The 12,929-nt window shown below is 43.4% G+C and overlaps 1 protein-coding gene across 1 annotated transcript in view; it reads left to right on the top strand.

Annotated features, from left to right (window-relative positions):
* LOC106573253 (uncharacterized) overlaps positions 1-9,679 on the top strand; it is a 30,582-nt gene extending 20,903 nt beyond the window's left edge. The window contains exons 3-6 of the mRNA XM_045696906.2: positions 1,244-1,300; positions 3,273-3,395; positions 4,100-4,111; positions 9,542-9,679. Of these exons, the coding sequence (XP_045552862.2) occupies positions 1,244-1,300; positions 3,273-3,395; positions 4,100-4,111; positions 9,542-9,679 (330 nt within the window). The remainder of the gene's footprint in view (positions 1-1,243; positions 1,301-3,272; positions 3,396-4,099; positions 4,112-9,541) is intronic.
* The last annotated feature ends 3,250 nt before the right edge of the window (positions 9,680-12,929 follow it).

Here is a 12,929-nt window from a genome sequence, read left to right as displayed (position 1 = left end):
CTCTGACAAGGCATTGCCATCGTGTCCATTTCAAAACAGCAAGCATCCATCACAACACTAGGGGTTTCTGCGATGATGCTCTCATGCTGTGGAGAGAATTGGGGGATGGATAAGGGAGGGAGTGTTATGGTGGGCTTCTCAAGAACTCTTGGTCTTCCCCACCCCTCTTGGGTCTTTTTTTCCATGTTTAAAAAAAAAAATAAAATGTTTAAATATATATATATATATTGGTTGATCAAAGGCTTGTCTTTAGATATATATAGATATATATAGATAGATACTGTTTACCAAAACTGTCATCACAAAAAGTTACATCATCAATGCCAAATCGAGCTGGTACATTTCACATTTCAAAATAGAGGTATTGTTAGGAAAAGAGGGGTTAGAATTGACAGGATGGGGGATAAGGTAACACCAAGTAGGGTATAGCAGGAGTGGGCATGTTTCAAGGAATGATACACTCAAAAATGTTTGTTCATTAGTCCACTATTAATACAATCCCCAAAAAGTATGCATGTCAGCAGTTTTCACAATGGAGCACTTTCATTACGGAGCAAAACTTGCCTTGATGATGCGTTTTGCATCATATGAAAGATAGTTTTTGAGTGTAGTCTCCCTTTAATATTAATAACAACCCACAACGTCCTCCGTAGGTTTTTTTCTTCCTTCCCTGTGTGCTCACGTAAGCTACAAGAAGTATATTACTAAAGTCCTCCGTCTTGAAATACAATGATTAAACTCCTCATTGACAGCTTACCTCAACAATGCAAGATGTGCTCTAGTTTGTTTATGTTTCTGAAGGTAATCACACAGCATAGTAATGAGAGAGAGAGAGAGAGGGAGCGTTGATCGGTCGAAACGAAACAAAGGATTTTAGAAAATGAAAGAATTAAACCAAAAATCAAGCTTGCTCATTAATCACTAGAGACCTCATCTGACTGTAGACTGGAAATAAAGATGTCAGTTTGAAGATGAAAGCAGTTTCGTCTCTGTGTTTTGGGAAGCCTTTGAGAATTTAGAGAATCATTTTAGGATTTTAATAGATTCATTATATATTCCCTCTTTTCCTTTTCCCTAAGGGAGGTTCATACCCAAAAATTTAAGCACAGAGGCGTTTTTGTCCAAATATTTTATAATTGACAATATGGAAATAGTACTGTTATTTGCCACAAATGTTGCAACAAAAAAAAATTCTCGAAATCTCTGATGCTCATGCTAACTCCTGATTCTTCTTCTGTTTTAGAGCGAGGGATATGTCCAGGAAGAAGATACCAGAAGTGTGGCTGCATCGTCTGTCATGGTATGCTCAGCATTCTGGTGCCATGTATTCTATTCCAATATAAGAGAGTATCTTCCTGTCTATGCATTACCCAAAAACGTTGTGTGAGTGTGTGTTTACATATATGAGAGAGAGAACAGCGAACAGCAGTCTAACAGGCAGTGTGTTCGTGGGGCATTGGGAGGCCGTCAGTATTCTGAGCTGCCATCAGGATGAAATGGAGCCTCTTTTCCCCCACGCCGTTCCCATGGTGATATCCCATAATCACTCCTGTCTTCCTCCGTGGTGGGACACAGACTCATTTGCTCATTGGCTGTGACAGCCTCCTACCTCTCACTGACTGGAAGCAGCAGGGGCCTGAGAGGAGCCATCGATGGAAATAGCAGGGTATCTCCTATAACTGAACGAGAGGGGAAGGATGGAGGGAGGGAGAAAGAGGGTGCGGGAGAGAGGAAGTGGGGTAATTAGAGAACGGTACCCATAAGAAGGTAGGAGAGTGAGATGGGTCCCTACAGTGATGCTCATCATAACACTAGGGGTTCGTGTCCATAATTAGACCTACTTTACTACAGTCTCTTACTGTATATTGGCTTTGGAAAAACGTGGAGACTTCTCCAGTTACACAAATAGTATGAAAACTATCATTTTAAATTTGAATACATTTTTCTTCCCTCATTCCCGCTCTGTATGGGTAGCCGCCGCTGAAATCGAACCCACGACCCTGGCGTTGCCATACCGCATTATGCTCACTTGTTATACTGTATGTCCTCTCACTTTCTTTCAAAGTGTCCCTCCCGCCCTCTATCCTCTAGCTAACTCTGCCTCTCTGCTCCCACCATTCCCCCCACTGTGGTGCTGTTGTCAGGCTGAGGGACAGCCTCCCAGGGTGAAAGGTAGAGAGGCAGGATTTTATAATTAATGTGGAGCTGACACCTGCATGGCCAGTGTAAACAGGTGAACTGTGAAGAAGAGGCCCTCCCTGGCAGGCCACTGATTAAAGCCTGGCTCTCTGCTTCTCTCTCATTCACGCTGTCCTGCTGGTCAATAAACACCACTAATGGTATCAGACCACCCACCCAGCCCACGGGCACGGATAAAGGTCAAACATAACAGGGGGGTGGGTGGTGGGGCTGGGACTTTCAGAAAAGTTTAATATGATTCTACAACCTAAAAAAAGACATCAATATTTTTAGATTGGTTTGCACAAGCGAGTGCACTCAAAGGTACTCATGTCGCTCTGTTTGTTAGATTGATGCTCTACTATTCAGAGTAGCAGTGTTGACAATTCGTCTTTGCCTCAGCCTCGAATGCTGAAAATCCCCTCAAGTTAATCATTGACCTTGATTTGCCAGCTTAAGCCAGATTTGGGTTGGTTGCCTCTCTTTAGCCCTGGAGCGAGTACCTGCCGTTTCTACCACAGATTCCCTGCCTGCATATAGATCCTTATCTACTTTATTAGTTGGCTTTGTTTGTTTACTATCGGGAATAATTCCCTCACTTCCCACTGATAATAGCCTTTCCACTCGGTGAAGATAAATGGATTGTCCTCCCTACTCATCACCTTGCAAGCAGAGGCTCATGAAAGATTCAGAAATGGCACCCTATTCCCTATATAGTGCACTACTTCTGATCAGCGAAGTACTGCACTATGTAGGCAATAAGGTACTTTGGGACACAGCCCGGGAGAGTCTTCAGACTGGATGAAAAAATGTGTGCTTTGGAAGAAAGCTGAGGATTGTAGTGAAAATGATGTGAAATAATTATAGGCTGAGTGAAAGAGATTGTTTTGTTTCTCAAGAAGAATGACAAGAGTTGTTCAGAGATGCTCTTCTTGGTGTGAAATTACCAACAAACATCATGTTTGTGTAGCTTTTAGGGAATATTAGCATGGTGTAGTTTTAGTCAGACTCTACCAGCAACTGTAGACAAGTGTAAAATATTTTCATTGTTTCATTTCTACTGATTATCTTTCTCTCTGTCTCTCTCTACTCAGTCTGTGTTCCCCAGGATTCAGTTGGATCCTCTGGAGAAGGACTGGCTACGATCCTGTGCCCTGGGGAACACAGCTGCTCTCCGACAGCTCCTCACACAGGACTCCAGCCTGGCCTCAAAGAAGGTACTACCTCCCCCTAACCCTCACCCTCTACCTCACCATCAGCCCCATCCCGGCCTCCAAGAAGATACCAAATATAAGGCTCTGGACTAGGGTAAACCTGTTTTGATCTGGTCTATCCAAAGCCATGCATTTGATTGGCACATTTTCAAGCCCATCTCCCATAGGATTGACACTAAACACACACACTCTGGCCTCCTATAGGATTCAGCATGATGGCACACGGGAGCTTCCTCTCTTCATCTAGGATCAGATAAGGGAGCCTCTGTTGATGGGGTTGATGGGCATCTAGCTACTGAGGCTACTGAGATTGAAAGACAAAAAACAAACATCAGGAAAGGTAGCTTGATCCCTTATCAGTCAATCCCATCAAGCGTTGTCACACAGAATTGAACCAGCACATAGTAGCTGTCTTGTCGCCCTCTCTTGAGACATCAGGTTTTCATGGACCATTTCACCTCCACAAAAGCTGTCAGATCGCAATGTTGATGTCATTGACCTTGTTTAAAGATGAGATCTTCAGATAAGGATCCTCTGAAAGCCATCTGGTACTTATATTGAAGGATGTTCTTATAATACAGTTAATGCGGAGCACATGAAAAAGTTATGATATATACCATAAATATTAAGGTAATAAATTAGACCCATTTTTTTTCCAGATGCCTAACATTTGCACTCTATTCCCATGTGTTTGACGCTCTCACCAGGACTTCATCACTGTAAGTAGCCTCCAATATTTCTCCTACCGTCCTCCCTTCCTCTTTCACTGGCCCTAACCTATCTGTTACGTTGCTAATTCACACAGAAAAGTAGTCCAGATACAGTAGCTTCGTTTTTTTGTTTTATTTCTGCAGTTTGATGTTTTACCAAAAACAAATACGTAATACCTTCTTGAATAGTCAGTACTTTGCCAAACTGTACAGATGAAGAGGAAACTTAGTGTGACATCAACATATTAAGTGTATACCCTCTACTCTTGGCTTCCCTGTGGCTCAGTTGGTAGAGCATGGTGTTTGCAAAGTCCGCATGGTGTTTGCAACGCCAGGGTTGTGGGTTCGATTCCCACGGGGGGCCAGTAGGAGAAAAAAAAAAGAAATGTATGCATTCACTACTGTAAGTCGCTCTGGATAAGAGCATCTGCTAAATGACTAAAATGTAAATGTAAATGGCCTCCTTGATTTACCCAGTGAGTAATGGGGAAACAGGCGGTGGACTCTAAAGACACAGGTTTAAATTCTTCAGACCCCCACTAAATATACTGCATTCTCTCCAGTGTGCATCGACAGCCCCTCTCCTCCACCTATTGGCTAACACGTCTGTATTCATTTCTATCTGACCGGTCCGCTGGCTTGTTAAATCAATCCCTCCCTTCCCACTGAAACTCTGGCGTTAGAGTTGAGCACTTACAAAACAATGGTCTTAAGGAAATCAGACACTTCAGCTACAACAAATAAGCAGTTAGTAAACTTCTTAGCATAGCGAATTAAAATGATGGAGGATGGAGAGATGTAGGGACAGAGAGATGAAGGGAGATAGAGGGATGAAGGGAAAGAGACTCCCCACCTTTATCAGAGGGACATGAGAGCCAGATTAGAGAAGAACATGTGACAAAAAGGACGGGTTATCCCCGTTTCCAAAACGTATGATTCTATCCAAGATTAAAGGTGGAAGGTGTTAAAAAATCTCAACAACCAGCTGTTGTGAACCATGATAGGATGAATTTTGTAAATGATTCAAACGATCAAATAATACATAATTGACAAATTCTGCAGACAAAACTGAACACAAACAAGGAGTTAATATTTCTGACCACAACCTCAGGGAGTGTCCAGGATGTAACTTACTCCTATAGGAATGACATCTTATACTATAACAAGCACCATAATATTCAATATTCTCTTTCTCCTATGAATTGTACTGCCCGATGGCCGTTCTACAACTCTTTTGTGTTAACCTGCTGCTGGAAACCAAGGGGGTGAGTAGTGGCATTTTCACGATGTCCATGTGCCTCCTTTCTGTACTGATCAAAAATGTTGCTGTTGGCTTACAGCTAAAACAAAACATCCCCAATACTTTTATTTCAATTAGCTAATCATTGATAATTCATAGTGCTCTTTCATAGTGCTCCGGCAGTGTCAAAGGTTGGTGTCTCGTTGTTCTTTAAAACAGGAGCAACATTTATTCAGAAGTCTACTAAATGGGATTCACACCAACATCCAATTTCTGACATGTATCAAGTTTTAAGGTAGGACCCAGGTGCAGACAGTGTTGAAGAAACTAAAGTTTATTCTTTAAACAGGGGCAGGCAAATGACAGGTCAAGGCAGGCAGGGGTCAAGGCAGGCAGAACAGTCAGAATTGGGAAACTAGAAAACAGGAGTAAGGAACAGGCAGGAGCAGGGAAACAAAACGCTGGTAGGTTCCACGAACAAAACGAACTGGCAACAGACAAACAGGGAACACAGGTATAAATACACAGGGGATAATGGGGAAGATGGGCGACACCTGGAGGGGGGTGGAGACGAGCACAAAGACAGGTGAAACAACTCAGGGCGTGACAGCATGTTTATCTACAAAACAAACAAAAAGCTGGAATTATTTTGCAAGGCACACAAACACCCTCCATACATTCTGACATGCCTTGGTTCTCCCTATCACCCTACAGTCAAACACACACACACCTACACACACACCTACACACACACCTACACACACACCTACACACACACCTACACACACACACACACACACACACACACACACACACACACACACACAGCTGAATAAAAACATACTGTACTGTCCTACATACACAATGTTATTTTTTATTAAGCCTTTCTTCAGGCGTCTGAGTTTTGTTTAGTATTAGCGGTCAGTCAGTGTGATGGGCCAGAGAATCCAAATGACTGTATCCACTGAGTTTAGCTCACTCTGTAGTCATGGGCTAGGTCCCAAATGACACCTTATTCCCTATATAATGCATTACTTTTCATCAGGGCCCATAGAGCTATTTAGAGACTAGGGTGCCGTTTGGGATGCAGACATGACGCCGGAGCCCAGATGATCATGGTGTGTAATGATATTGTAATTGAATGGTAATTAATAGTTGAAAAAACACAGCTTTCACTGCCTGAAGGCAGATTTATACCACTATACCGTCCTCACCAGATGAGAGCTACTGATAATTTTTTCGTAGAATGAAACAATTCCATGAATTTTGTAGTGTTTTTTTTTTTTTTTTTACATAGGTTTTTTGTTTGAACATTTTGTGTGTTTTAAACACGGAATTTCACTGCCACTGTCATTGTACAGAAATTCAGCATTACTTTGGTTTAGTTGAACCCCAACCAATACTTTCTCTATAACTGGCTCTACACCAGTATGCTACAACACAAAGGCATTATTTCACGCGCTATGAAAACGTTGTTGAGGTATGTCTGTTGAGAACAGCAGCGCATATGGTAGCCTATTGCCACAGTCCGGCTTTGAAAGGCAACTGCTGAAGCCAGAGCAGGAATTTCACACAGCATTGAGCGAGACTGCATAAACAAGCGCTAAGCTGTCTATTGAAAGGCTCCAAAGCAAAAGACCTCGTCCATATGGCCTCTCCTAAAACTCTCCCTCCTTCAGTCGGTTTGTATAGCCCCCCGATACCAGCTCCATGGGCCCCACCATGCAGAAGTAACAACATCAATGGTGTAAACCCTTGCCACTTGAGATTATTACATTTCTTTCTATGCTTCACTTGATCAAAATGGAAGAAGTGGAATTTACGCCTTTTTGATGTTCTTTTTCCTGCTGCTTTCAGATGGGCATTGGGAACTGGTTTTGTTGTTCGTCCCTGTACCAGAATACCACCCACTAAAGGGCCACAGATGCCAATCTGATGGTAGCAGACGGTCGGATGGCAGTTACCAGTTTGAACAGGGTCACTGTTGTCAAACTGTCCCATGATGCATGGCAGATACCTCCCAGAAGGTTTTTCTCTCTATTCATGGGCCCGGATTTAAAACACCCTGTTGAAAAGAAAGGTTGTACCTTATGGCCACAGTAAATCTAATGCAATTATAGTGTGCTATAATGCTAACTAACATGGGACATTTTGTAAACAGTAGGTACTGGTTGAAGCACAATATGATACTGTTCGATTGTATTGTATTCAGCAACTATGTGCATCATTACTAATCCTATAAGTTTAACAGCAAAACATATTTACATTTTTTAAATAGCTGATGTAAAGTGGACAGTCAGATACTGGTCACAGTTGCTCATCATAACATGGTGAGTGACAGTAGCTCCAGACCTGGATGGAGAAGCGTTTTTAATCAGTTTGTGTCTGGAGCGTTAGGGAGGCCAAACAGTCTGACTGAGTGACGGAAGAACCCCAACAGGCATCACAGAGCTCGGTTAGCACCTTGTAATGAAACCAGGCCGGTTAAAGCAGCTTGGCAGCATCCCGCCTCGACGGGCACAGTGGTCAGTCTACATTAACACACGCACGCATGCATGTGCTCCCGAACCCAAAATAACTCCCATTAGCTATCCCGCAGACAGACAAAACACCATTTTTTTCCTCCTCCCAGCCATTGGTTTTTGCTAGATTTCCGCGCTCTCGGTTGTTGGCTGAATGAAATATATAGGCGAGAGATAATTAAACGCTTGGAAAGCAGTGGGAAACACTGTTCTATTTGTTTCATCTAATCTACTGTACCGCAACATGGTAGTGACAGTGTGAGGTTGGTAGGGAGCGGGCCGGGGTAGGAAAGGCCAGGGTTGACACTGTGTGTCCTTATGAAAGGGATGGGGTGGAAGCACAAACGTGCAGAGTTTTAACAGTCTCTGTGTTAAAAGATACAAAGAATCAGTTCAGAAGGACAAGAAGATTACTGTTACTATAGTTCCCTGTGTTCTCTATGGGGACTATCTTAATCTTAAAAGGAAGATTACGGGGAACTCTTGTTGATTGAAGGGTTTAGTTTGAACCCATGCCAAATCTGAACAGAATAGGACCAAAGGTGTCAATGAATGGACATGTCAGAGAGTGAACCCATCAAAGCATGCCTCTCCTCTCACCTCTCTCTACTTTGATGTGCTTCGACTGGGAATGTGGATGGAGGGGAATGGCTAAAGTCCCGGCTCTACATCAATACGTCCATGCGCACAATTAGAATAGCTGCTCTGGAGAAAAGGCAGAACAGGGATGGAATCCGGACATAATACAAAGGGGATGCACAGGTTATGATACCCACCATGTATCACATTGTGATTGATTATAATGGTTAGAGCAGTGCTCATACGATAAACTTTCACTCCTTCCTTCCTTTCGTCTTGTTTTTCTTCTATCCCCGTAAATTGGACATCAAGTTTGTAAGTATATAGAATAAACATCAATATTATAGATGGGCTTCAATGACTCTGTTTGTGTGGGTGTGTGTACTAAGTGTTCCTCTTTCTCTCCCATAAGACTGTTGTGTTCCCTAATTGTGTAGCTAGTTACCAGTCGATTCATTATAATACATTAAATGATCTGATTTGGACTCATTCAGTTCTACACAATAGAAATTGGATAACTGTCCTTGAATCTGGCCCTTTAGTGAGGCATCAATAAACTCAACATTGGGCCGAATTAAGCCAGCTTATTACAGAGCAGACACAATGCCTGGCCATTCTTCACAGCCAAATCTGTTTAGGCAAATTAGGCATCAATTAAATTCAAAGGGACATTTTATTTAAATGAGCCATTCATGTTTTTTCTTTTTGTGTCACTGCTGTTGTGGAGGCTGTGTAGATGTACAATTCTTCTTATATTAATTGACAGTTGGCCTGAGTGAGGAGCGGTTATCCCTTCTATTGTAACATTGAAACGTAGTAAGTCCTAACTGAAATTTTACTCAAGAAATATGCCTTCATTAAAGATATTGAATAGTATCTGTGACCATACAATTACTTATTGGTTATGTACAAAACAAACTTCAACTCAAACCTCTGCACAAATCTCCCATTGACATCAGTGCTTTATTTACATGTTACGTAGCCTAGTTCCTAGTCAGGATTCCACCCAGTCAGTCACTCAGTCAGTACGTGCGTATGGTAGGAGCAGTCTCAGTGTTGAATGACTGGCCCCTCCTCTCTGTCTGTGTGTGTTCTCAGACGGCGCTTCACTGGGCAGCCAAGCAAGGCAGCGTGGAGGGTGTGGACATGATGGCTCGCACCGGCGTGGACGTCAACATCAAATCGGTGAGCGGACGCCGCGGTGACAGGTGGTGTCGGGCTGTGAAGGGTCAATGACTTCAGTTCACACTGACTCTTTACTCGCACCTCATACAGACCACAGCTACCACATCTCCTCATGCAGTTATCATTTGCTATGTCCGTCAATTGTCCACCACAGATGCAGACGCACACACACACATGAACAGGTGTGGCTACTCTTTAAGATTCCTGCTGAGGTTATACTTCAGTTTCCCTGTGGTGTTTTAGTCCAAAGTCTTTCAAAGGAACTTCTCCTCAACTCTGGGCTGCTGGTTTGATAAAGGACCGCACCACTTAAACTAGCTACAGATTGAACACCAGATAATTTGATATAACTAGAGATTTTTGGTTCACTCAGACAACAACAAATATGCAAAAGTAGCCCAATTAGCGGTAGAGATGGGGGGGCATCTTCTTGTCGCGCGCGGTGCTCAAGTTTATAACGGCTGTCAGTCAAAACCAATACAGCGCTGTGAAACGGAGAACAGGAACTCTGACGTTAATGTACAGCCTCTGCATTGCCAGGTCGCAATTGTAAATGAGAACTTGTTCTCAACTTGCCTACCTGGTTAAATAAAGGTGAAATAAATAAATAAAAAATTCCACTTTAGGCACTTATCAATAACAAAATCCGTATACGGGGTGACAGGGGCTGTGAGTGGAAAGGGTTGCTAACAGAGCATTTTCTAAATTCAAAATGAACCACCTGCAACTGGACACAGACTTTTATAATATACTTCTTTGCCTGAATCGACAACTAAAAAGGTATTGCCGAATACAGGTTAGTTGAAAAATCTATGGCAGTGGTTTGTATTATACATTATCTGGTGTACAATCTCTAGCTACACTTAAACCCATTCCACCCCAAGACAGTTGACATTGTCTAATGTGCAGCACTGAATAAATATCAGTTAAGCATTACCTCATGAGGATTTTCACTCAATGTCATATCCCTCCCTATCTGGTTAAGTAGTGTGAAAATATTCATTGTTTGTTTTCTGTCATTTCGTTATTTAAAAAATGCTAATTTCTCTTTTATCTGTCACATCATACTCTTTTTGTCATTCATTTCGGGGCAGATATAGACATTTGAGAGCTTTGTTATTTTCTCAGCCCGGGGCTAAGTTTGCCTTCACAGTCAATAAAAATGAAAACCATACCACACACAAACACACACAAACCCTGCTGTCTTGTATGTAGAGAGGCAGCAGAGGCAGGTGGGTGGTGGATTTATTCGAAGGGGCAATGTTGTGATTACTTAATGGCTTCTCAGACAGCCATGGGCCTGTAGAATTCAATTTAGCGTCTGCCTCTCTAAGTGTTAATCTCCTGTCCTCGCAGCCCGCTGCCTGGTTATGATGTGATGTGATAATCCAAGATGGCGTAGCAGTCAGACGTCTTTGTCCTGTCGTGTCCCTTGTATATATATTTTTACATATTTTTCTTCACATATCTTTTAAAAATATTTTCCTTAACCTCAACTTCTAAATACTCTCCTGCAACCCGCCTCACCCAATGTGGCGTGGATCTGTTTTTTTTCGAAAGTATTTCTATTTACTTCGGATCTGGAATCCCTCAACTGAAGCTAGCCAGCTAACTACCTACCAGCTATCAGTCAGCAAACCACTGCTAGCGGTCATTAGCTAACCTTTAGCTCGGAAAACTCTCGCCAGTTAGAACAACGTGACTCAAACCAGAGCATAACGGACCTATTATTCTTTTTTTCCCCCCATATCCCCGGATTCCTACCGCAAACTCTGAACATTTTCATCTGGATCTTCGCAACTAGCTAACCGCAATCCCGGGTGACTACTCCTGGCTAGCGTTTCCATCCCGGAGCAAGCACCAATTCGCCTAAAGCTAGCCCGGCCAGGGCTCCTGTTCTACTACCGAAGCCCACTCCTGGACTACAATATCCGGACCCCTTCTACTGCCGGTACGGGGCACGGAACCTGCCCGAGGATTCCAACAGGCTCCTCAGGCGCGACGTCCGCTGAAGGCCCATTCTGCTAACCGCGGCCTACTAGCTACCAAGAGCTACTTCGAACCCTACTAATTCCACGACTGGTCTATCGACGTCACCGCACGAAGAGGCAAAAACAGACTTACCCCCATCGCGACGTCCCACAAAGGCTAACTTGCTAGCCCTGGTCTGTTAACTGCTAGCTTGCTAGCCCCGGTCTGCTAACTGCTAAATTTGCCTGCCCAGGTCTGCTAACTGCTAGCCCCGGTCTGCCAACAGCTTGCTTGCTAACACGGTCTGCTAACTGCTAGTTTGCCAGCACCGGTCTGCTAACTGCTAGCTTGTTTAGCCCCGGCCTACTAACTGTTAGCTTGTTAGCATCGGCCTGCTAACTGTCTGAATCACCGTGTCCCCAGTCAACCCAACCACTCACTGGACCCATACCCATGCCTCTCTCTAATATCAATATGCCTCGTGCATTACTGTCCTGGTTAGTGATTACTGTCTTATTTCACTGTAGAGCCTCTAGCCCTGCTCAATATGCCTTAACCAACCATGTTGTTCCACCTCCTACATATGCGATGACATCACCTGGTTTAAACGTCTCTAGAGACTATATCTCTCTCATCATTACTCAATGCCTAGGTTTACCTCCAATGTACTCACATCCTACCTTACCTTTGTATGTACACAATGCCTTGAATCTACGCTATCGTGCCCAGAAACCTGCTCCTTTTACTCTCTATTCCGAACGTGCTAGACGACCAGTTCGTATAGCCTTTAACCGTACCCTTATCCTACTTCTCCTCTGGTGATGTGGAGGTTATTCCAGGTCCTGTAGTGCCTAGCTCCACTCCCACTCCCCAGGTGCTCTCATTTGTTGACTTCTGTAACCGTAAAAGCCTTGGTTTCATGGACGTTAACATTAGAAGCCTACTCCCTAAGTTTGTTTTACTCACTGCTTTAGCACACTCTGACAACCCGGGTGTCTGAATCCTGGCTTAGGAAAACCACCAAAAACCCTGAAATCTCCATTCGCTAACTATAACATTTTCCGCCAAGATAGAACTGCCAAAGGGGGCGGTGTTGCAATCTACTGCAAAGGTAGCCTGCAGAGTTCTGTATTACTATCCAAGTCTGTACCCAAACAATTCGAGCTTCTACTTCTAAAAATTCACCTTTCCAGAAACAAGCCTCTCACTGTTGCCGCTTGCTATAGACCTCCCTCTGCCCCCACCTGTGCCCTCGATACCATATGTGAATTGATTGCCCCCCATCTATCTTCTGAGCTCGTGCTACTAGGTGACCTAAACTGGGACATGC

Source organism: Salmo salar, chromosome 16, assembly GCF_965601325.2.
Source record: "Salmo salar chromosome 16, fSalSal1, whole genome shotgun sequence".
Taxonomy (NCBI): domain Eukaryota; kingdom Metazoa; phylum Chordata; class Actinopteri; order Salmoniformes; family Salmonidae; genus Salmo; species Salmo salar.
The sequence above is the reverse complement of the archived record's forward strand: the minus strand, read 5'-3'. Positions and strand labels throughout refer to the sequence as shown.